General features: G+C 45.6%; 3 protein-coding genes across 27 annotated transcripts in view; 1 reads left to right on the top strand and 2 right to left on the bottom strand.

Annotated features, from left to right (window-relative positions):
- Nucleotides 1-12,392, top strand: part of LOC110534562 (lymphoid enhancer-binding factor 1) — a 57,210-nt gene extending 44,818 nt beyond the window's left edge. For 4 of the 22 annotated variants that reach the window (XM_036954071.2, XM_036954069.2, XM_036954064.2 and 1 more), the window contains exons 9-12: nt 707-755; nt 1,796-1,861; nt 2,450-2,493; nt 10,863-12,392. In XM_036954071.2, coding sequence (XP_036809966.1) covers nt 707-755; nt 1,796-1,861; nt 2,450-2,484 — 150 coding nt within the window. In that variant the 3' untranslated portion in view covers nt 2,485-2,493; nt 10,863-12,392. The remainder of the gene's footprint in view (nt 1-706; nt 756-1,795; nt 1,862-2,449; nt 2,494-10,862) is intronic. The other 18 variants (XM_090210282.1, XM_090210280.1, XM_036954065.2 and 15 more) reach the window with 8 other exon arrangements.
- Nucleotides 12,393-14,462: 2,070 nt separating this feature from the next.
- On the bottom strand, nt 14,463-17,856 carry LOC110497328 (hydroxyacyl-coenzyme A dehydrogenase, mitochondrial). Its single transcript, XM_021573383.3, has 8 exons — nt 17,672-17,856; nt 16,980-17,108; nt 16,737-16,894; nt 16,075-16,201; nt 15,772-15,861; nt 15,530-15,602; nt 15,222-15,338; nt 14,463-14,914 (listed from the first exon to the last, which is right to left on the bottom strand). Exons 1-8 carry the CDS (start codon nt 17,786-17,788, stop codon nt 14,796-14,798), a joined length of 930 nt encoding a protein of 309 aa, XP_021429058.3. The 5' UTR covers nt 17,789-17,856; the 3' UTR covers nt 14,463-14,795.
- Nucleotides 17,857-18,173: 317 nt separating this feature from the next.
- On the bottom strand, nt 18,174-23,943 carry LOC110497324 (cytochrome P450 2U1). Of its 4 annotated transcripts, none has more exons than XR_016488801.1 (6): nt 23,319-23,943; nt 20,771-21,089; nt 20,230-20,564; nt 19,880-20,041; nt 19,500-19,603; nt 18,174-19,138 (listed from the first exon to the last, which is right to left on the bottom strand). XR_016488801.1 is itself a non-coding variant. In XM_036954057.2 (6 exons), the coding sequence occupies exons 1-6, from the start codon at nt 23,767-23,769 to the stop codon at nt 18,930-18,932; spliced, it is 1,644 nt and encodes a 547-aa protein (XP_036809952.2). In that variant the 5' UTR covers nt 23,770-23,943; the 3' UTR covers nt 18,267-18,929. The 4 variants fall into 4 exon arrangements, 1 of the variants encoding a protein (XP_036809952.2); XR_016488802.1 differs by having other exon boundaries at nt 18,267-19,138; nt 19,500-19,667; nt 20,153-20,564; XR_016488803.1 differs by having other exon boundaries at nt 18,267-19,138; nt 20,153-20,564.
- Nucleotides 23,944-24,013: the final 70 nt, after the last annotated feature.

Here is a 24,013-nt window from a genome sequence, read left to right as displayed (position 1 = left end):
CATATTTGACTAGAATGACTGTTATGCTGCTATCTCCACCTATAGTCCCCCTCCCTAGGGGATTTGGGTATAAGCTATAAATCCACACACACTTACTCACAGTGGAGCTCAGTGAACAGCGCTCGCTGGAGGGGGGTTGACTGATGCTCTCCATGGTAATCAGTCGAGGACCAGCTCTCCCAAGTAATATATAGCCACATGTTTATGTTTTAATTACATATTGATGTTTGGTGTTAGGAGACTGAAAAAGACTACATACGCTGCTGCTACACGTTCAGTCTTTATATAAGAATGGTGATGGACGTTTTGTTCATTATAGGTTGTTAGAGAGCACACACTGATACAGGTGAGGAGAGGACAGCCAAGTTTGCTACTTGCTCCGATTGGAAGGCAAGGGTGGGGTTCAAAACCTAACATTCTAGAATGGATCCTACCAAACATGTCTGTTTGTTAGAGAGCACACTATACTGAAGTCAGGTGTGGAGAGGATGGAGACAACCAGCTCTCATAGGCAGGGAGTAGAGATGGTCAGCCCCTCTGACCAATCCCAGCGTGGTGATTGGCTGCAGGCCCAGAGAGCGAGGAGTGCTGGTTGGCTGCCCGGCGGGGGATGAGTGAACAGGGCAAACGGCAGCAGGACTAAGCGTGGTGGAGTGAGGGTGAGTGCTGGAGCCACACTTTAAGCGTTCACCTCGATATTTTCTAGGGAAAGAAGAAGAAGCGGAAGAGGGAGAAGATACAGGAACCGGCTGCAGGTAACCAACCTCTCCCCCTTTTCCTATCTCTTCCTCTCCTTTTCCCAATTTCGCTCTTTCTCTCTCTCCCTCTTTCTCCCTCTCTTTCTCTTCCTATCTTTCTCTCCCTCTCTTTCTCCCTCTCTTTTCCTCCCTCTCGTGCCAACCCTTTCTCTCCCTGCCTTTCTCTCCCTCTTTTTCTCTCTTTTCCTCCCTCTGTCTCTCCCTCTCTCTCTCCCTCTGTCTCTCGCTCTCTTGCCCTCCCTTTCTCTCCCTCTCTCTTTTCCTCCCTCTCTTTCTCTCCCTCTCTTTCTCTCCCTCCCTTTCTCAACCCTCTTTCTCTCTCTTTTCCTCCCTCTCTCTCTCTCTCCCTCTCTCTTTTCCTCCCTCTCTTTCTCTCCCTCTCTTTCTCTCCCTCCCTTTCTCAACCCTCTTTCTCTCTCTTTTCCTCCCTCTCTCTCTCCCTCTCTTTTCCTCCCTCTCGCACCCTCAATTTTCCTCCCTCTCTTTCTCTCCCTCTCTTTTCCTTTCTTTCTCTCCCTCTCTTTTCCTCTCTTTCTCTCCCACTCTTTTTCTCCCTCTTTTCCTCCCTCTCTCTCCCTCTCTTTTCTTCCCTCTAATTCTCTCCCACTCTTTCTCTCCCTCTCTTTCTCTCCCTCTTTTCCTCCCTCTCTCTCCCTCTCTTTTCCATTCTCCCTTTTTCCTCTCGATTGTTGTTCTATGAGGTGATGAGTGTTCAGTTTGTCCTGTACAAACTCTCCATGCAGTCTATTTTGTGTTCGTCTCTCACACTAGCCCAAGTCATTTTAACACTACATGCACCACAAGCAGTAAAAGGTCTTGTCACTGTGAAACAGACCCCTGTAATGCTGAGATAATCATAGCCAGGTGTTGTGCCATGCTTGTCGCACAGTATTGGGGAAGTTATAGCTGCATTTCCCTAGAAATAACCAATCAAGAGGCCCCACTTTGACCATGTGGGTAGTTTCACCTGGAATATGCATGAAAGGTTTCAGCCCCATCCGCCCATAACCACCCCTCTCCTCCTCCTCCCTCTCCAGACCCCCATAGAACTCCATTCGACCCCTCCGCCCTCACTAGAGTGGGCTTTCAGAACCACCATGCAGGTACCAGTGTCACTCAACCTGCACCTCTCCTTTGTACTCCCTCCCTCTCTCCTTTCTCCATCCATCCATCCCCCTCTCTCTCACCCCCCTCTCTCTCACCCCCCGCTCCACTCCACCTACTTTGGGATTAGTCTGTAAATGCTGGTTGGCTTCTTAACTGCTCTCTGGGCTTTGCACTCTATTGGTTGACCTGCTGTATGTCTCTGCCACTGTGCTCTTAGCTTAAAGCTCTATGTAAACACTGCACCGTTGTGTAGGAACCTATTGGGGGAGAAATATATATTTAGAAATCTAATCACTGTCGGCCCAGCTATAACGTAGACCGCGTGCTATATTACCATTTCCATATCTATTATCAAGTTGCTTCTACATCTGCATTTGCTTGCTGTTTGGGGTTTTAGGCTGGGTTTCTGTACAGCACGTTGTGACATCTGCTGATGTAAAAAAGGCTTTATAAAAACATTAGATTGATTGAATTTCTGCTGTCGTTTGTGGTGAGACGCTCCATTAGCCCAATTGGCTTTCTTTTCCTCACCTGGACATGCCTTATGTAAAGACAAACATGTTAAAAGATGCCATTTTCTGCAGGTACAGGCCAGAGAATGAAAACGGCGTACATCTGAGCATAAATGGTAAGACCCCCCCCTCCAGTCATGCCCATCTGGTCTGGTAGTATGTGTCAAGCCTTGTACACTGTTTACAGACTAATCCTACAGGGTCCACCCTCAACTCACCATGGTCATTGTGTCACTCAGTGGAGGCTGTTGAGGGGAGGACGGCTCATAATAAGGTCTGGAACGGAGCCAATGGAATGGCGTCAAACCATGTGTATGATACCATTCTGCTTATTCTGCTCCAGCCATTACCATGAGCCCATCCTCCCCAATTAAGGTGCCACCAACCTCGTGTGTGTGTGTGTGTGTGTGTGTGTGTGTGTGTGTGTGTGTGTGTGTGTGTGTGTGTGTGTGTGTGTGTGTGTTCTGGGTGTATATTGACCTGGCCACTCCATTGACAGTCTTTTGTCTGGCTAGTGAGATGACCATCTGAATCCTCTGTGTGAACGTTGGCAGTGCATGGCTGAGAAACTGTTGTTGTTGAGTCCTGTCTTAAATCCAAACTGATGTCCTTATTAGATGTAACTCCAACACGAATATGGACAAAGTGCTCTGCATTATCGCAAGATGTTACAGAACAGACCTTTTTCTAGTCTGGCCTCTTCACAGCAGCAGATATTCCTGGAGGAGTGGGAGGTTCCGTCCCAAACGGAACCCTATTCCCTACATAGTGCACTACCATACCCCTATGGGCCTAGTGCACTATATGGAATAGGGTGCCATTTGGGAGGCATGCAGCCTAGACCCAGATGGTCTGCATGTTTTCTGTTCTACCCGACACTGAATGGAGACTAGACCTTCCAGACTACATCTGGGCTCAGGAAAGCTATGAAACACCACGCTCCACTAGAATACTGTCAAATCACATCGTTTGGTAGAGATTTGTTGGCGGTTTGGTGTGAAGTGTGGAGGGTCTTGCTGTGTACGAGCACTATAACACATAAAGCACTACGTAATCAGTCAAATGTTGTGGGGTTGTTCTTTGTGAAAAGTGTCAGTTTGTCATTGGGTAAGTTGTGACCAGCGCCAGTAACAGACACAAACATGTAGAGCTTTTGAACCAAAGTGTCACCAGGCTTTAAACGGGGTAAAATAAATGAATGCCCTCATTTCTACCATTAGGTATCTCTCTCTCTCTCTCTCTCTCTCTCTCTCTCTCTCTCTCTCTCTCTGAGGTTAATCTTATAACATCCTGCTGTCTGCATTTTTATGGCATCCTCTTTCTCTCTCTCTTTTGTCTTTCTCTCTCTCTCTTTTCTCTCTTTTCTCTCTTTTCTCTCTTTTCTCTCTCTCTCTCTCTCGCTCTCTCTCTCTCTCTCTCTCTCTCTCTCTGAGGTTAATCTTATAACATCCTGCTGTCTGCATTTTTATGGCATCCTCTTTCTCTCTCTCTTTTGTCTTTCTCTCTCTCTTTTCTCTCTTTTCTCTCTCTCTCTCTCTCTCTCTCTCTCACTCTCTGTAGGGCAGAACTTACAACGAAATCAAACCCTGAACCAGACAAAGGTTTTCTGCTTGATTGATTCTTGACCGGTGGCTCCCCCCGCCGTACCTAAATTGGACCGCTTTTCTCTTATTCGTCGGCCGCACTTCGCCTCTGCCTCTTTTCAAAGGCGGAGAGACTTTATCCGTGATCCAATAATTAGCTGGGTCTATCCGAGGCAGGATGGACACCACGGCTGATTCATTGTGACAACCTTAAACTCATATGCATAATACCAGAGAGGACTGCCACGACTCCTCAATTTATGTAGATCCCAAAGAGCCTGGATTGAGGTTAGCGTTTGGCAATGCAGACTTCAGGCAGCGAACGTCTTTAAATGAACTTACTTGTCTATTTCTTTTTTATATCCACCCTCGCCTCGATTGCAATGGTTTTGTAATGGTTTTGTAATGGTTTTGTAATGGTTTTGTAGTGGTTTTGAAATGGTTTTGTAGTGGTTTTGTAATGGTTTTGTAATGGTTTTGTAATGGTTTTGTAATGGTCTTGTAGTGCATCTATCTATTCACTTTGAAAGGACACACTGGATGTTCGTGTTTATTTTTGTTGATATTGTTTGCATATTCATTTGCAGGGCATGATGAATCAGAATCCCCTTTTAAAGGAGAGTAGGGTAAGGATCAATACAACTCTTCTGTAAAGATGTAAATGTCTGGCTGAAAAGGTCACACCAATGAGTGCAGCAGTTCAACAGTGTTTCATTTCTTGGAGTGGATTGTTTGTTATCCCCAGTGGGTCAGACACCAGACCCAGCAAACAGCTGGTTCTCTTACCCCGCAGTTAAATAGCTCTCTGGGAATCCAGCTATTAGTTTGACATTGTGAAATGTGTATTTCCTCCCTCCCTCTCGCTCTCTCTCTGACACTAAATTTCTCTCGCACTTCCTCTTTCTTTGACACGTTCTCTCTCTCTCTCTCTGTTCCTCTCTCTGACACTTTTGTTCTGACACATAACTTTTCACTCTGTCGCTCGACTCATTCTCTCTCTCTCTCTCTCTCTCTCTCTGTTAGTCTCATTGTCTGACTCAGCCAGTCTGATTCACAGGGAGATGTTTATCTGATCGGGAAACACACATGTCCTTAAGGCTATCTACTTTTCAGCCACTGCACATTTGTCACAAAGGGAGGGAGACGACTACTAACAAAGGTGGCCTTTTCAATCTGATGAACAGCGTGGGCCATGAGTCACAAACTTTCATAAAAACTCCCCAGCGTTGTAACTGACAGAGTCATCTCAGTCTAACTCTTATGAACGTGCTCTTTTGTTTCCACCCGGTAACCGGATAGCTCTGTGAGAGCACACTTGAATTTCCCCAGTTTTTTCGTGTGAGTCAGTAAATCTGTAGCTCTACGTTTTGCATTTAGTTTTTTTGGGGGGGATTCAGCTTGGCTGTTAGAATGTCTTTTTTTCAACTGCCCCAACTAAAAATGGTTTGGAGGCCAAAGATGGTGTGTTTGTGTCGGTAGCTGGTGAACTAGTGCGGTACGAAGCGTTGACTGTAGTGGAGAGACCTCTCTGTGATGTGTGGAGGCAGAAGTCAGCTGTCAGGCTTTGATGAGCAAGGAGTGGGGGGGAGCAAGGGGGAGGGAGGGAGAGGGCAAAAAAATAAAATTCCTCTTGTGCTCGAGAGTTCTCCTTCTCCCAACTGTCGTTCCACTCTCTCTCTGCCCCTCATCCCTCTCTCTCCTCCCTTTCTCCCCCTCTCTCTCAAACAGCCAGCCGCACTCTCCGGCTGCAGTCAGGCAAGGTTCAGAGTCTTACCTTCAGTTTGATTTGGTGCTGGTTGCCTTAAGGCCACAGTGGAGGACACACACACACTCCACCACCACAGCATTATTAGTGACCTGGGATAATTGGAATGGTTTCGGGGGGCTGTGAAACACACAGGGTCTGGCTCTGAGTGTCTCAGCTCAGCAGAGTAGAGGAGAGGGATCTCCTGCCTCCTCTTTAAAACTAGACTTCACAAAGAAGGAAAAAAAAGAGTGGCCTTGGCATAAATCAGGGCGACAGCCACCGGCTAATGTTACTGTGGGTTAGGAAGTAGAAATGGAAATGTCCCCTCTCGCGCTCGCTCACTCACTCTCAATCACACACACACACACACACACACACACACACACACACACACACACACACACACACACACACACACACACACACACACACACACACACACACACACACACATACACACACATACACACACACAAAGCAGAGCCCTGTGAAGGAGAAAAAGACAACCTCAGCACTTGTGGCCTTCCAGGGGTGTAGCAGCTGTAGTGGAATGTCTAAACTATGCAGGTGTGTTTTAGTCAAACCCTGGACATAATCTCTTGCCTCTCCTCCTTCAGAGAAAAGGGCTCTCTTTGATACTTCTTAGGGGCACTTGGGGACTTCTAGTTTATGTGTGCGACTGAACTGTGCATCCCCAATCCCCAATGGCACCCTATTCCCTTTATAGTGCACTACTTTTGACCAGAGCCCTATGGGTCCTGGCCTAAAGTAGTGCACTATAAAGGGAATAGGGTGCCATTTGGGACACAGAGAATCACCTAAAGTGGGGCTTTCTGTTTAGACTGGGTCTGTCTGGGTCTTGTTTTGGTTGAGTCACTGGCCTATTGTGCCGAGGTCTGGCCAGCTGCAGGGAGCCTCTCCCTCCCTGCTAGGTTTTGTCATGTCTTCTCTACTTCCTCTCCTTCCTCCCTCCCCCCTTCTCTATCTCTCCCCGGTGGCTCCTTGAGACTGCAGATTGAGGGGGTGGTGGGGGTGTGCTGCCTTGTAAAACGTCCCCCCTTCTGAGTCGTTATCTCTGGATCATAAAAGGCCCGCAGGTAACAGAGGGAAGAGATGGGAAGGGAAGAGATGGGAAGGGGAGAGATGGGAAGGGGAGAGGTGGGAAGGGGAGAGGTGGGAAGGGGAGAGATGGGAAGGGGAGAGGTGGGAAGGGGAGAGATGGGAAGGGGAGAGATGGGAAGGGGAGAGGTGGGAAGGGGAGAGATGGGAAGGGGAGAGATGGGAAGGGGAGAGATGGGAAGGGGAGAGATGGGAAGGGGAGAGATGGGAAAGGGGTCGCAGGAAGATGTTGTCTTTCTTTCTCTATTTAATAAACACAAAACTCTGTTTTGAGATGTGGCTGAGTTTCTACTTCTGCTGAACAAAATGTGGCTCCTATTGTAGGTGGGTTTCTCTCCCTCTCTTTCCTCCTACTCTCTTTCTCTCTCTGTCCCGTCTTTCCTCCCCGTTCTCCCCTCTCTTCCCTCTTCTCCCTCCCTCCCATCCGATGGTGAGTCTGAGTGGCGGTGGAGCTCCTTTGAAGTGCGCCGCGGCAGAGGGAGCAGTCATTGTACGAGCCCTTTGATAGTGCCGCCCTGGCCTCCAGCCCTCAGCTCCAGCTTTGTAGCTGTGCAGTACTGCGGGGGCACACCACACTACACCACGCCGCGCTTGGCCAGACTTCAGCAGCTCGGGCCCCCAGCGACGGCGCATCAGATGTGGGTAGAGGGGTAAGGAGACAGGGCTCCTACCCCCAGACCCCCAACTCTACCCCAGTCTCACCAGCACATGCCTGAGGTTTGGGCTTTTGGTGGCTCGGTGGGCGGGAGCCTTACCCCCTACCGTTCCTCTCCCCACAATCAAAAACCCTCCCCTCTCCCTTCATCTAGCCTCGTATAGACAGAAACCTCCTTTACACACATCCCTTTCTCTTTTCTTCTCATCCCCCTCTCCCTCGTTCTGTTTCAAATGAACCCCCCCCCCCCCCCCCCCCCGGTACATCCCACCGTTATCAACAATACCATTGTCCGTGGTTCCCAGCCCAGACAAGAACAACAACGTTTCTCCCACCAAACCACCCTGACTTTTGGTTGGAGGTTAGAAATGACTGACACAACTATTCCTGTTTTCCTGTTAACGTTCTGTCCCCCAGCCAGAGAAAGTGCTGACAGGATGAAGCCAGTTGTTTAAAACATCAGTTTGACCTCTTCGGTTTGACCTCTTCCTTCTCAAGCTGATGGCTGCCAGTTGTGGCATTGTCACAATTGAATAGAGAAAGTGAGACTGACTGAGCCGAGAGGGTGTCGCCAAACAAAACCATAGTTTAAACTCTTCACAGCAAGGTGATTATCTCACCAAAATGGAGCACAGTCAGTGCAAAGGTTGGCCATCTCCGTTTTTTTCCTGGTTGTTTTGACTATGTTTCCTGAACTTAATGCTTTGTCTCAATCACTGGGTGGATTTGAATAGCCGCCATTTTCCTTTTCTTTCCACCCAGCCAATGCTGTGTTAAAACCTGATTCTGACCATTTAGGAGACTTGGCAGAGAAAATTACAAGAATTTCAGGTTTATTTCCAGATTTGAATGCCATCTTGGAGTAAATTCCAGTCGAGATGTACAAGTTCCTGGGTTTCTGTGATTTGGAGTTGATCTCTGAACTCATATTTCATAAAATAAGAACATTGTCTGTCTAGGTTGCTGACTTTGTGGTCGAGACAGACATGGCAACAATCAGTCAGCTGATTTGGCATTTCTTCCTCTCCTCTCTCTCCCAGAACTCTTTCTTTCTCTTTTTCCTCTCCTCCTCCTCCAAATGTCCCTCTCTCCCTCTGCCATGGTAAAGTCTACAGTCCTGCCTGTGTTGGAGACACCTCGCTCCATTTGGCTTATTTTCACTAATTTGTCGGCTGTGTTTTCCTTTTTCATGGAACCAAAAGAAATCCCAGAGCACCGCTGCAGCGAAGGGAAGGAGGGGGGAGGGGGGGAGGAAAGGAGAAGGGGAGGAGTAGAGGAAGGCAGGCGGGACGGGCCCAGCTGCGGGCTCTTTGATTTGCCCCGGTAAGGTGGAGGCGGCGATTGAGAGACGAGGGGCCGTGCCAGTTATCTTAACCTCCCACGCTTCAAAGACCCAGAGCCTGGGCCCCGTTGGTCTCAGTCGCTCCCCCCACCTCCCATCCCCTCCCTGGGCCAAGGAGAGAGAGAGCCAGAGCCAGGCCCCGGCCTCCACTGGAACAGAGGAGCGTTTCATTTCCTGCAAAGAAGTCCAGCCGGCATTCCTGAGTGCTAACTGAGGGGAGGGGAGGTGGGCAGAGGGAGAGGGGGCAGGGAAGGGGTCAAGTTGCTTCTGAATCCCGGCGTTTGTGTGTTGGTGTCGGGTGGGTCTGCTGTGAAGCCCTGGCCTGATGCCCCCTCCTGACCCAGCACCATCACACCCCTCCATCGCCCCCTCCACCCCCCAGCCCCCCAGGCTTTTTTTCCCCAAGACAGGAAGGACTAAGCCAGGGCTTTTCATCTTGTGGCCGGGAGGGAAGGAAAAAGCTCCCCAGGACGGGAAGGGGGTGCTGGGGCTGAGGGCTGGGCTCTCAGATCCTGGGATAAAAAGGGGGCAGTGGAGGTAAATAAACAGCGACAGAGGCTCTTTCTCTCTCTGCGGCCCTCACTACAGTACCTCCTCTCCTCCGCGCGGGAGGCTCAGGGTCAGCCATCCCTGGGAAAGGCGGCCTCCGTCCCACTCCCTTTCATCCACATGTGGTAAAGCAATCTGGAGGGAGGGGAGTGTGTGTGTGTGTGTGTGTGTTTTTGTGTGTGTGTGTGTGTTTTTGTGTGTGTTTTTGTGTGTGTTTTTGTGTGTGTGTGTGTGTGTGTGTGTGTGTGTGTGTGTGTGTGTGTGTGTGTGTGTGTGTGTGTGTGTGTGTGTGTGTGTGTGTGTGTGTGTGTGTGTGTGTGTGTGTGTGTGTGTGTGTGTGTGTGTGTGTGTGGTGCCAGGGTGGAGTTGCAGGGCTCAGCTGACTTCTCAACCCACAAAAACACACTTCTTCTCTGACCTCACCACAAGGGAGCGGTCCTTCCACTAATACACCTTCTCTCTCTTTTCTCTCCTCACATCTTTCACTCCCTACCCGGTCAGACATCTACCTCTGAATCTCTTTCCCCTCTCTCTTTGATCACGGATTCTATTTGATGCTGGAAAATAACCAACACCGCCCGTCCGTCAATAACTGAGGCTAACTCTTTTAGCTATGTTCGCCGTAGACTAGTATTTTGAGCAAAACCACTTTTGTGGTTTGACAAACAATTTCCCTTGCATGGATGGGTGGATGGTGGCCGGCGGGGCTTTTTAGAAGGCCCTGTAAAGTGCCTTCTCAGCTTGAGAAGACTCTCTCTACCTCCCCACAGCCCACACACAGCGGTGGCAGCAGAAATGTCAACAAGAAGCTGTATCCTAACTAGATAGCTGGTTGCGTTCAGAGAGAGAGCGGTAGCAGTAGGTAGATGACATCAGGGTGTCAGTCAGAGAGGGGGGCAGAGCAGATGGAGCCAGCTTGGGTCACAGTGACCTGATGTCAGAGTGAGATCAAAGCTAATGCCAACCCACATCCTGTCACTAACCTACGACCTAATGTTCAGTCGGCAACGCCATTACTGCTCTCTGAAGATGGCAGAACTGTAGTGCTCCTTCACTCGTCCAGGTCCTCTGTAGTGTGTGTGTGTGTGTGTGTGTGTGTGTGTGTGTGTGTGTGTGTGTGTGTGTGTGTGTGTGTGTGTGTGTGTGTGTGTGTGTGTGTGTGTGTGTGTGTGTGTGTGTGTGTGTGTGTGTGTGTGTGTAGCATTGTGAGGATGCAGCACTCATTCAATGTATGTGGGATGTGTGAGACTGTCTGGTTTCAGACGACGTTGACAGCAATGTGTTGTTGTGGCTTCATGTGTTTCAGCTCCTTTTTAGTTAGTGAGGGATTTTCCCTCAGACTGAACGGGTGCATTGCATCTCTCTGTTTCTGACCAGTATGAAAGACAGCCAGCACTCGCAAATGACCTATAACAGCAATCACTATGGACACGTTTAGGCCATCTGTTGTTGCCCATTGAACTGACAATGTTTCTCTCTCTGTTCTTCAGGAGGAAAACGGAACGCTTTCTCCACGTCGTGCAAAGCGAAGGCAGCAGCTATGGCCCCTCTGTTAGAGATGGAGGCCTGCTAGATTCCATCTTATCCCCGACCCCCAAGCCTCAACTCCTGTTCTCAGAGGAACTTGACTTTATACTCCTCTCCTGCAGTGACTCTCATATCTGCTGTAGAAACTCTGAGCTGAACAAGACAATCACTACTAAAGACCATCATCCAACCGCATGCAAACTCCCCAGCCCCCTCACTCCCCAGCCCCCTCACTCCCCAGCCCCCTCACACCTTTTTTTTCCTTACAAGCAGCTCTATCTCAATCCAAGGCACTGCACTGAAAACAGTTCAGCGATTTCACTTTGTCAAACACAATTAACACCTCCCCAAACATACCCCAACACCTGTTTCTAAGTTATTCCTAAGTTATTTGCCACCTCCGTTCCTTTCCTTTGTACAGCCCACTATGTTCGACCCATCAACACTCCCCTTTCCCCTCTCTCACTGGATTTCAGACCACATGTTTGGGTTGCGGCCTGACCCAACACCTCTTTAGACTGACTGCACTATCACAAGGAAGATGGAGGGATGTCAATCACATGTTGTCAAGGAAACATCCTCTCACGGCTCCTGTCCTCCATTTTGTTTTTTATTAACGACCAGTTGGTGCAAAAAATATCAACATTTTATGATTATAGCTTTTACTTTTGAGTTGGAATTAATTGAATGCTTTTTTTGTATTTTGAACTTGGTTTAAATTTCTCGGTGTATATTTTCAGTGAATGTTTTTTTGTTTTTTTTATATATATATATATACTGGTATATATGAAAATAAGCTTTGAACACAGGAAAGCCATTTGTTTTCTTGTTAAAGCGTCTTGCAGAAAAATGAAAATTAAGGCTTCTTTTGATACTATTTGTAACAAATAGTGACCTTGACTCGAGTCTTGCTCAGATGTAAGATAAAGCTCAGTATGTGTACTTTTTAAAGAAACTGTCAGGATATGTCACTTTTCTTGGTATTTTTACAGGCAACGTTAGGACAAAGGCAAGTGGTTGCTCAGAGGCCTATATTTTATTGTTCTAAACTGACAAATGAAGCAGATATATATTTACCCCAGCACTTGGCAGTGTTCATTTTATTGCGATCGCGGTTGGGGTCAATTCCAGTCAATTCAGAAAGTTAACCAAAATCCAATTGCAATTTGACATTTTCCTCATTGGAAAGCATTGAAGAGAAGTTGGAGTTTCAGTGTACTTCCTGAATTGACCCCAAGCTTGATTGTGATGGACTTTTCTCTTCTCTATCTGGTAACTGTGGTCTTTTTGCCCATGTTGTTTATTCCATGCATTTCTGTAACATTTCATTGATTTTATGCTCTATTTTTAGTATTACTTGATGCATTTTTTATTCATTGTCGTATTTTGAATCACTGTCATCTTGGCATAAGCACTTTGCTTCCCAAGTGGTCACATTTTAACAGTTTCAACATGTTTTGTTTTTTTAAGAAAAATAAAAAGGCATTGGCTCATTTGATCTCCCGACCAGATTTATGCGATAGAAGGTGTACCTTAATTACAGGAGAGAGATTAAACCTAGTCTTAGTTCAGTCTAAGAACCGATTCTTCATTGAGCATTGTTTTTAGTCTAGGGCTAAATCTCTTTCCAGAAAACCAGCCCAATAATCTTGTAGCTTGTCGGCCCATCATATGATTCCTATCCAGAAATTCTGCATTTGACAACACTGCCACTTAGTGGTCTTAAATAGAACTACCAAGTGGAATTATTGACTATAAATCATTCAAATCTCGAGGGGAAACTTCAAAAGGCCCTAAAACCAACCAATTAAAACTCCAGCAGCATGCCGAGACTGAGGTTACGTTCATACAGTCTTACAGCTATGCTGACAAAAGGGAAAATCTACCTCGAGTATTGAAGCTGCTCTTAAACTGTGAAATCCATGGAAAAGGGTGAGGTGTGATGTCTCATGTATCCAAGATGATCAATTTAATGCCGGGATATAAAGAGGGTAATATTTTCGAATTGAGTAGTAGGGATAACATCAAAGGAACTCTTGAAACAATATTGGAAATTAACAGTTGGGTTGAACACACAGGGGTTGTTGACTGACCATACAGTTCATTCAGAAAGTATTCAGACCCCTTCCCTTTTTCCACATTGTTACATTACAGCCTTATTCTAAACATTTTTTTTTTTTAAATCCCTACTCAATCTACACACAATACCCCATGATAAAGCAAAAACAGGTTATACATTTTTGATTTTTTTTTTTTAAGTACATAAGTATTCAGACCCTTTGCTATGAGACTCGAAATTGAGCTCAAGTGCATCCTGTTTCCATGTATAATCTTTCAGATGTTTCTACAACTTGGGAGTCCACCTGTGGTAAATTCAGTTGATTGGACATGATTTGGAAAGGCACACCTGTCTATATAAGGTCCCACAGTTGACCGCATGTCAGAGCAAAAACCAAGCCAAAACGTTGAAGGATTTGTCTGTAGAGCTCCGAGACAGGATTGTATCGAGGCACAGATCTGGGGCACATTTCTGCAGCATTGAAGGTCCCCAAGAACATGGTGGCCTCCATCATTCTTAAATAGAAGAAGTTTGGAACCATCAAGACTCTTTCCAGAGATGGCTGTCTGGCCAAACTGAGCAATCAGGGGAGAAGTGCCCTGGTCAGGGAGGTGACCCAAAACCCAATGGGCAACCATCTCTGCAGCACTCCACCAATCAGGCATTTATGGTAGAGTGGCCAGACGGAAGCCACCCCTTAGTAAAAGGCACATGACAGCCCGCTTGGAGTTTGCTAAAAGGCACCTAAAGGACTCTCAGGCCATGAGAAACAAGAATGCTAAACGTCACATCTGTTTTTTAGCGGCAGGGACTGGGAGACTAGTCATGATCGAGGGAAAGATGAACAGAGCAAAGTACAGAGATCCATGATGAAAGCCTGCTCCAGAGCACTCAGGACCTGACTGTAGCCAAGGTTCACCTTCCAACAGGACAATGACCCTAAGCACACGGCCGAGACAACACAGGAGTGGCTTCAGGACAAGTCCCTGAATGTCCTTGAACCCGATCTAACATCTCTGGAGAGACCTGAAAATAGCTGTGCAGCAATGCTCCCCATCCAACCTGACAGAGCTTGAGGATCTGCAGTGAAGAATGGGAGAATCTCCCCAAATACAGGTGTGCCATGCTTGTTAGCATCATACCCAAGAATAAGAGGCTGTAATCGCTGCCAACGGTGCTTCAACAAAGTACACAGTAAAGGGTCTGAATACTTATTTAAATGTGATATTTCCATTTATTTAATACATTTGCAAAAATTTATAAAAACCTGTTGTTGCTTTGTCGTTATGGGGTATTGTCTGTAGATTGATGAGGACAAAAAACAATCCAATACATTTTAGAATAAGGCTGTAATGTAACAAAATGTGGAAAAAGTCAAGGGGTCTCTACTTTCTGAATGCACTGGGTATCATTAATGGCAGGGTGTGTTGGCTCAAATGTCCAGAGGCAAATCCATCCCTAGAAAACAACTGTATGAATAGAAATCTCAGAACAACCTATGGGAAGCATTTGGAAAAGTCAGTTTAATGCCACAAACTCAGTTACTTACAAACCACACATAAAGATGACATTCAGAATATACAGTCAAAAGACAGATTTGAATTGATAACACCGGTCTACCATTCTTCAGGAAGGCACCGTGGGTGGTACGACCTGCATCTCTGTTCTACCGTTGTCAAAATTAACCCGCGTTTTTTTCTATTATCATTCATGCCCTTATCAGTACTGGGAGGGACTACATGATCTTGTCCAATCGGAAGCGCTTATTTTCATTTTCCGTTTTGTCACGGTGTGCCTTAATGAACAGGCTCCAGCTCGTGTTGATTCTGGGGTGGGGTTACTTGTACTTGTAGAAGCCCTCTCCGGTCTTCTTGCCAAACTTGCCCTCGGCCACCAGCTTGTTCAGCATCTCACTGGGCTGCATCAGCGGGTTGTCAGGATCCTTCTCAACCCAGCCTGGAATCAAGTTATCAACACAAACTGTTCACTTTAACTAACTGCTTTTGCATTGGTTTTACACTACCTGCATCTACTTCATTTGATGTTTTTGTTTCTTCAAATTATTCATCACCATTTTCAAAGACCACCGGCACCTCTCGTCCATCTCACCATTCTATAACCAAAACAGTGCTCTGCCCCTGTGCCATATGACATGCAGTTATTTCGATTGGGCCTGTTCCTAGCTGCTAATATAGTCCTATTTTAACTGGTACTGAAATCACTCTGTAATCGGAACACACTTGTGAAGCAGCCCAACACTCACCGTCCATGATAAACTTAGCCGTGTCCAGTCCTACGTAGTCCAGCAGCTCAAAGGGCCCCATGGGATACCCAGCTCCCAGCTTCATGGCAATATCAATGTCCTCCTTTGACCCGTGGCCTGACGAGAAGAGCACACACACACACACACACACACTCAGCCATTGACTTTGAATAAAGGGTGACAACGGTTTCATATACAGACAACTATGTTTTGTTAACCATAGATGTTCATACATAACCGTTTGTCACATCCCTCTTGGCGCCGATGCAATTTTCATTCATATACAGGCAAAACATTTGGTGGTGTACCTCTCTCATGTAGCCTGATGGCTTCCATCATGTAGGGCACCAGCAGGCGGTTCACAATGAACCCAGGAGTGTCCTGGAGATGAACATAACATACTGACGTTAGTGAACCGTTTATAACGCATCTGAACGGCATATGATGAACATAATGTATGGTGTAATATGGTATGTCACTGCATTATCTTTAAAAGGTGTACAATACTAGCGAAATACTTTATTTTTGTTCAAATGAGTGAGGATCTTACTTTGCAGGACACTGGCGTCTTTCCCAGTGCTTTGCTGAAAGCGAGGAGGGAATCGAAGGTGTCCTGGCTTGTGGCTGATGTTCCAATCACCTGAAGAGGACACGTAAACTACTTAACATCTTTCAATTGAATCTTGATGATAAGGAGAGCAAGCCCAGTGTCATTTTTTAAAGCAACTTACGTACGTTTCTAATTTAAACATCGCCATCATGACACAAAAAATAACTGCTTTGCGGGAGACTATATAGAGACTAATCATAGGGAGAGATGTCCTAAAATGTACACCGCACTATTGATCCTTACCTCTACCAGTTTCATCATGGGGACGGGGTTGAAGAAGTGCAGCCCTCCAAATCTGTCCAGCCTGCTGGTGGAGCTGGCTATGTCGGTGATGGGCAGAGAGGATGTGTTGCTGGCGAAAATGGTGTGTCTTAAAAAAGAGGAACCAAAAACATCAGGCAACAAGCAAACCCCCATGAGGTGCATCCCAATTAGTAACATCAATTATGTGGGACACACAATGCCTTTCCTTTTGAAATATTTTATTTAAATTAGAATAGTTTTAAAATAGTCTATTTTAAGCACATTTCAAGGATACCGGCATAGCTTTATAGTAAGATTAGAAAAACAAGCTCAAATGCAGATAAAGGAATTTGGATATTTAGGCTACACATTCAAAACGGCAACAACAAATGTTTTCTCATCAAACAGCACTTGCTCTGGCTTGACGTTCATCTCAACACTGATCATCGATCGCTAACTCCTATGGTTATTGACAAAGTCACAGGCAGCGGAGACAGGACAGTGCTTATGTGGTTTGGATTCACACTCGCCTGGCGAGTAACCTTCAGACCAAAGACATGGGTTGGACCCACATCCTAATGCCTAGGATTCAGCTCAGTGGGGTAAGACAGTCTTGTGGTGTGTAGGAGACACAGGTTCAAGCCCTAGTCGGTCATACTTACGCTGGTGCCACTTTGTCCAGAGCACCAAAGAGGCCCTGTTTGATCTTGAGGTTCTCCACGATGGCCTCCAGCACCAAGTCTGTACTCCCCACCACAGACGCTGCGTCTGTCGATATGGACACGTTGGCCATCACCTTGGCAATAAACTCTGCTCCTGCCTGTAACATACATGATGACTGTCAAATGAAGTTCTGCCAACATTTCCTCATTGGAAACAGCAACATTAACATATTAGTGACCAACATCTGGCTTGTCAGCGAACTTCTTCTTGACCACCCTCTTCAGGCTGCCTTCTATTCCCTTGGCGGATTTTTTCAGGATTTCCTCATTTGTGTCAACTAGCACCACCGAATGGCCTGTTGTAGCAGCAACCTATTAGAAAGGGGGAACACAAGTGCGAGTAGTGAGTGGGTGGGACAGGTGTTCACCAGGTTGGACTGTCAAAAAGTCACTTTGGTAATAGAACTCCTGAATTGAAGGACATTTCAGGTAGGTAACAAAATCCCTTCTATAACTAGCTAGCTAAAGTAGATAGAGGTCAAAGGCCACCTCCTGCTGCTGTCTTCACCATCTGTGTTGTGCACTGATCAACCTGAGACAGTTTGTGAGACATACTGTACTTCTTACCCAGACATGAACAACCGTTGCTTATAATACAGAGTTGTGTTACTGATTAGCCTGCACAACTTATCCCCTGAATTGCCTTGGTTGGCTTCTCAAGTGGGTATCTAACAAGCTAGCTAATGACAAGGTAGCGTTTAACTAACCAACAGTAGTCGGTAAGTTCGTGCACTTCATTGCTATATTTAACTGGCTTGTTAGCTAGTCTTGCAGCGTTAGCTACACAGCTGGTTAGCTTACAAGATAGCTAGTTAGCCTCTGTAGCAAGCTAATGTTAGCAAACAAACTTCTGTCATTAACAGTTAACTAACTACCTGTGCGATACCTGCACCCATCTGACCACCCCCGATGATCGTAACGTGTTTGATCGCTGCATTTCGGACTGCAGAAGAGGAGAGACCTCTGATGACTTGGTGAGTGAAGAAAGCCATGGTTTGCAATGCGGAGAGGACCGCACCAGAACGAAGGAGCTGGCTGTGGCTGAACGTGCAGACAGACACTCAGACACCATGGAAAGTAGGAAGGTCGTTGTGTGGCAGTGGTCACGTGACTATTTAGCCCGTTCCATGACCTTTCACACAGTTTTGATGTGGTGTGTTTTATTAGATTCCTACTATTGCTCTGATATAGAAATTAGTCAATAATATCATTGTAGTTTGATAGGATGCAAGAGCACTTTCTATTGAAAGACAAGAATAGTGTGCGCAACAGATGCATTAAAGCACATCAAGATCATAATGCAATAGATATTCAAAATAATTTTAGATTTTTAAACTTATTTCAGTCCAGTGAAATACAAATGACAAAATACTCAAGTAATTGAAATACATATTTCAAAAACATGTAACAGAATACTGGCCATCAGTAACAGTGGATTAACGCACCAAAATACAAAGGGTATGAAAAATATAAGCTATGTAAAATATTTTATTACATGACAGAAGGTTTTTGTCTTTAATATTTACTGTTGCCTTGTTTAGAAGATAGAGCTGAAGGAAAAAAATGGTTGAGGGAACATTAGGCCCTGGGAACATGGGGCCCTGGGAACAGTAGGCCCTGGGAACATAGGGCCCTGGGAACATGGGGCCCTGGGAACATAGGGCTCTGGGAACATTAGGCCCTGGGAACATGGGGCCCTGGGAACATTAGGCCCTGGGAACATAGGGTCCTTGGAACAGACATGGTCCCACTGCATTGCACCCATTTTGTTTAGAATGAACTCCCGGTACCTTTGCATAGCAACTATGCAAAAAAAAATGAAGACTGGGTGGCATCGGTAGCAACATGACAAAAATAACTAAAAACCTGATTTTTGTCTGGACTACATCTTCTGGTGGAAGAATTAAATATTATGACTTATCAAACTACTGTTTTAATTCAAATATGTAATTAATTGTTATTTTAGCAACAGTTTTATAAAAGCAATAAGGCACGAGGCAGTATCATGAATACAGTCACAGACAAATGGGTTGACTGGCTGATGCTGTCGCATCGGGCCAACTAACGCCGTTTACCTGTGACTGTATTCATGATACACCACTTCCTCTTGTGCCTTATGGCTTAATTACAGTGTCAGCGGTTGTTGTTCGTCTGGTGGCCTGACCGCCGGGGCCTCACAGTCACAGTGTATGAGCAGGGGGCCAGGGTGAGGCCAAAGCGCCCGTGCATGGGAGGAGGGGCCAGCCCCTCGGGCAGTCTGAAACTGAAGGCCTGCAGCAGGCTGGTGAACATCAGAAACAGCTCCATCTTAGCCAGCTGCTCGCCCATACACACCCTGCGTCCTGGGAAAGAGAGGGAGAGAACACTGTAAAGATGCACATTAAGTCATGTGTCATACTAAGTGCATTCCAATAATCAAGTAAGACTGTGAAATCAAATGATTGAAATGTTCAGTCGTGGCCTAACTGCTTCATACTCATGTAGGGGTAGTATGGGACTTCAACAATCCAGTGAGATTGTAAACTAACCGTTTGAACCTTGTTTCAGTGGATTTTACAGGAGCCTAACTGTAAATGTCCACAGTAGAAAGGCTTCATACTCCGTGTATACCGTGTAACTACACTCCCGTTTGCCAATCGTAGAGCAAGTCGCTAATGGGACACCCCACATACGTCTGTCGAGAGAGACTGCCGAACAACCTACCTATTCCGAACGGTATGAAGCACTCTTTCCTCAGGAGATTCCCCTGGTCGTCTAGGAAACGAGAGGGGTTGAAGTCGTCTGGCTCCTCCCACACAGTGGGATCCCTATGGACAGACCACAGGTTGGGGATGATCACTGTGCCCTTAGGGATCGTATAGCCACGGAACTCTGCAAGACAACAACAGACGAACCATAGCGAAAGGGTTGTACTCTCCTGTTTCTGCTGCAGCACCCTGTTGTAGTGTTGGTCTGGTGGAACTGACTGACCAAGTTGTTGAGAAAGCAATTCAATACAACTTTATTGATCTGACTGTGCATAACGGAAGAGTCAGGTTCTACCATAGAATTAGAATGACTAGTATGGGTTTCTCTCTCCTCACCTGTGGTCTCTGAGGCCATGTGAGGAATGGCCAGGGGGACCACCACAGTCATCCTCTGCACCTCCATGATGGTGGCCTCCGTGAACGGCAGGCTGCCTTTATCAGTGAGAGACGGGACCCTGTCTGGGCCCACCACTGCATCGATCTCCGCCTGCACCCTCTCTGTGGTGTGAACGGGTACAAATGACATGGGAAACATTATTACAAAGCAACAAGCATTGGGAAACAGGACACTGGATATGTTACACATAGCATTATGATTGGGTACTGTACTTCATCATGCTTCAACAAGGAGTTCTCTTTAGGTTCCATTGAACTGGTCCTCCACACCCCTCTTTCTGATGTAGTACCTTGGATATCTGGATATACGACCATGTAGAGCATCATCCACAGCACTGTGTTGGTGGTGGTATCAGTACCAGCGATGAAGAGGTCTCCTATGATGTAGAATAGATAGTCCTCTGAAAAGCTACTGTCCGTCTCCCCAGCGGCCTCCTGGGCCAGCATCTCTACCAGGTACATGTCTATGAGATCTCTGGGGTTGGCTGGATCTAACGTCTCCCTGTGTCTGGTGATGATCTGCTTCAGGAAGGCAGTGATGTCCCTTTCCACTTGCCGTACCTCTCTGAAGACACCGAAGGGCAGGTAGTAGAGCAGGGGGAAGACATTGATGAGGACCGCCGCGCTGTTAGAATAGAATAGAGTAGAATAGATACGTTACTGCCTGTTTTCTGGGAGAAACTGAAATGTGTTAAGCGCTTAAGGGCACACAGCAGGAACTTCTACTTGAGATCAGAGGACCAGCAGCACTCCAGTTATCAGTTCAGTTCCCACGTCTTTGAACCAGTCAACCTTCCGGCTACTGATCCACATCTCTAACCTCTAGGCTACCTGTTGGCGATGATCTCTAGGCCGCGGGCCATCAGGTCCAGCAGGGCGCCAAACTCCCGGTCAGTGTGGTGGAAGCGCTGGCCCAGGGCGATGTAGGAGATTACGTTGGACACAGAGTTAGTTATCAGAGGGGTCAGGTCCACTCCTGAACCCTCAGTATCTTCCTCGCTGAGGCGCAGCAGCTCAGATTTGACCACAGCCAGCCCCTCAAGGATACAGGGCTCCAGGCTCAACTTGCCCAGGCCAAAGTTCCGCAGCGTGGTGTGGCAGAACTTGCGCTGCCTTCTCCATACTGGTCCATAAGGTGCAAAAACTATGCCTAAGGTTCAGAGAAATGATAAGACGTGAGGACGGTTAATAGTGATGTCACTATGCACTAGTACACATATGGAATTATTTACAGAGCAAAATTAAATGTCTCTTTCCTTTTCTGCTTCGAAGACTTTTGATGAGAATAATAGAATATAACAATATAACAGACCATTATAATATCACAATAGAATATAACAATATAATATAATAGAACAATATAATATAACAGACCAATAGAATATAACACTATAATATAACAATATAATATAATAGAACAATAGAATATAACAGAACAATATAATAGAACAATAGAATATAATATAGCCATAGAATATAATAATAGAATATAACAGACCAATAGAATAGAACACTAGAATAGAACAATATAACATAAAAATAGAGCAACAGAATAGAAAATACCAATAGAATAGAACAGACGAATAGAATAGAACAATAGAATAGAGCAATATAATAGAACAATACAAGAGAACAATACAAGAGAACAGACCGATATAATATAACAATATAATATAACAATATAATAGAACACTAGAATGGAACAGAACAATAGAATAACATAACAATCTAATAGAACATACCAATCAAATAGAACAATTGAATAGAATAATAGAACACTAGAATAGAGACAAAGGAGATGAGGGCTTCTTTTGTTTATAGTCCATCCATGAGGTGCTCTTTGATCATGGGATGAAATACTATAAAACAAAAAGAAGTTGATGCTGGATAGTATACAATGCCAGAACAGCCTTTGTTCAAACACACTTCCAATCAAGGCCCTCTCATGTAGTGGAATATTTTTTAAAGCATTTATGTTTTACGGCTTATGCGTGGCAAGAATTTAAAAAAACAGACGTGTTGTGGCTACAGCCTTCATCAAGGTGACAAAGAATAGCGGTGAACAAACAGGTGTATATCCCAACTCTCACAGGAAGTGATTCAATTCATTACCATACTGTATGGAATTGATGAAGTAAAGAAACTTGGAGAAAGACAACACATTCAAGATATGAAGATAAACTAAATGAACATGGAATAACAATAACAAGAATGCAACACCACAAAATAAATGCAATATCATAAAAGGGAAAAAATAACTGTGTACATGTGACCTCATGTTACCAAACTTAAGAATGGAGAACCAAACAATAAACCCCATCTTTTACAGGAAAGGAGAATAATCAATTTCCTCATTTAGACCTGGCAATACAGTGGCCTTTAGTTTAAAGATCCAGAACGTTTTGCATGGTGGGAGGTGTTTGAGATCCCTGCGAGTACTCTGGACCACTTCAATGGCCATGGCTTTCAGAGAGTGTGGGCTGCCTATGTGGTGTACAGGCTACCCAGGTGGGTGCTTTTACATAGGAAGTACTTAGAGAAGGCTCAAGGACAGGGTGTCTGAACATGCCTACGCTATAAGGACTGCTAACGACATATATCCTTTGGCTAAACATTACAGACAGATTGGCCATGCCAGCCCAAACCCTCTTAAAGCCATGGCCATTGAAGTGGTTCCTATTTCTCGCAGCTGGGGGGTGATAGTCTCAAACGCCTCCTAAAATGCCAAACGTTCTGGATCTTTAAACTAAAGGCCACTGTATTGCCAGGTCTAAATGAGGAAAAGGATTATTCTCATTTCCTGTAAAAGATGGGGTTTATTTTTTGGTTCTCCATTCTTAAGTTTGGTAACGAGCTCACGTGTACACAGTTTTTTCCTTTTATGATATTGCATTTCTTTCTCTTGTTATGCCATGTTTATTTTTTTCATCTTTGTATCTTGAATGTGTTTTTCCCCCCAATTTTTTAAAAACTTGATCAATTACATATGGTAATAAAGTGAGTCACTTCCTGTGAGAGTTTGGATATACACCTGTTTGTACACCACTATTCTTTGTCACCCTGATGAAGGCTGATATAGCCGCAACACGTCGGTGTAAGCCACGACGAAGGCGTTTACATTTTTCTGTTACATGAGAGTGCCTTGATTACTTCTGGAAGTTCGTTTGCACAAAGGCTTTTCCGGCATTGTTTACTATCCAGCGTCAACTTATTTTATTTTTTAAATTTTTATTTTTTTATAGAACAATAGAATATTCACCGGGCACAACGCTCATCCAATACCGCTCATACGTTGAGTAAAATCGACTCAGCAATATCGATGGACTATTGCGCTTTCATGCGTTATTACGCACAGGTTGAGTCTAGAAGCAGCACTTACCTTTCCGCTTTGTCATGATGGTAACGGTGGGAATCTCTGGTCTGTCGGAGAACACATCTGCCCGGTTTGAGAGGGCATCCCTGACCACTTCATATCCGTTCAGTACTACTACCAGCTGACTCCCTACCCACATACTGTAGATGTTACCGTAAACCTTAGCTTGTTCCGTGATAATAACTTGAGGCGAAATTAGAGCTCGTGTCTTGGACTTTGGGACGTCCTTCCCTCCCCAGCCACCAAACCTCCTCCAGATGAAATTGGGAACCAGAAACCCGCCGAAATTTCCAACTATTGGCCATGGTTTAGGACCAGGAGGAATATTGGAGAAATCCTGGTGTTTGCGAAATGTGTGCATTAGATAATAGACGGCCACGAATACTGTCAAGGCCAGAATGCAGACATGGGACGGCGCAGAAGTGCCCAGGAGCTCGTGCCATAATTCCATAACCATGGGGTTTATATCGGCTGCAAAGCACAAAAAAATACCTCGTAATCCTTGGAAACGAGTTGAATATTTAGACTATTCGAAGTATATTTTGAAAATTTAAATATGCTTTTCAGAAGGGTCTGCCATGTTATTTGTCTGTGTTCGCAAACGACGCATGGGGATTCCTAGCTTCCTATTGGTGGGTGAGAGAACGGGTGGTGTGATTGGTGCGTTGATAGATGACGAAGGCAAAGGGGTTGACCCATGC

Source organism: Oncorhynchus mykiss, chromosome 19 (assembly GCF_057628025.1).
Source record: "Oncorhynchus mykiss isolate SJ-2025 chromosome 19, ASM5762802v1, whole genome shotgun sequence".
In the NCBI taxonomy this organism is placed as follows: Eukaryota; Metazoa; Chordata; class Actinopteri; order Salmoniformes; family Salmonidae; genus Oncorhynchus; species Oncorhynchus mykiss.
This window is presented reverse-complemented; position numbering and strand designations above follow the sequence as displayed.

Bases quoted from the DNA above. Each gene is read 5' to 3' on its own strand.
- LOC110497328 (XM_021573383.3), bottom strand. From the start codon at position 17,788: ATGGCTTTCTTCACTCACCAAGTCATCAGAGGTCTCTCCTCTTCTGCA. The intron at 16,202-16,736 runs GTAAGTATGACC...CTCTTTTTTAAG, and splicing joins CTGGACAAAGTGGCACCAGC to ACACACCATTTTCGCCAGCA. The intron at 14,915-15,221 runs GTGAGTGTTGGG...ACTTGATTCCAG, and splicing joins GGCTAAGTTTATCATGGACG to GCTGGGTTGAGAAGGATCCT.
- LOC110497324 (XM_036954057.2), bottom strand. From the start codon at position 23,769: ATGGTTATGGAATTATGGCACGAGCTCCTGGGCACTTCTGCGCCGTCC. The intron at 21,090-23,318 runs GTAAGTGCTGCT...TCTGAACCTTAG, and splicing joins CATCATGACAAAGCGGAAAG to GCATAGTTTTTGCACCTTAT. The intron at 19,668-19,879 runs GTGAGGAGAGAG...GTTGTCTTGCAG, and splicing joins CATGGCCTCAGAGACCACAG to AGTTCCGTGGCTATACGATC.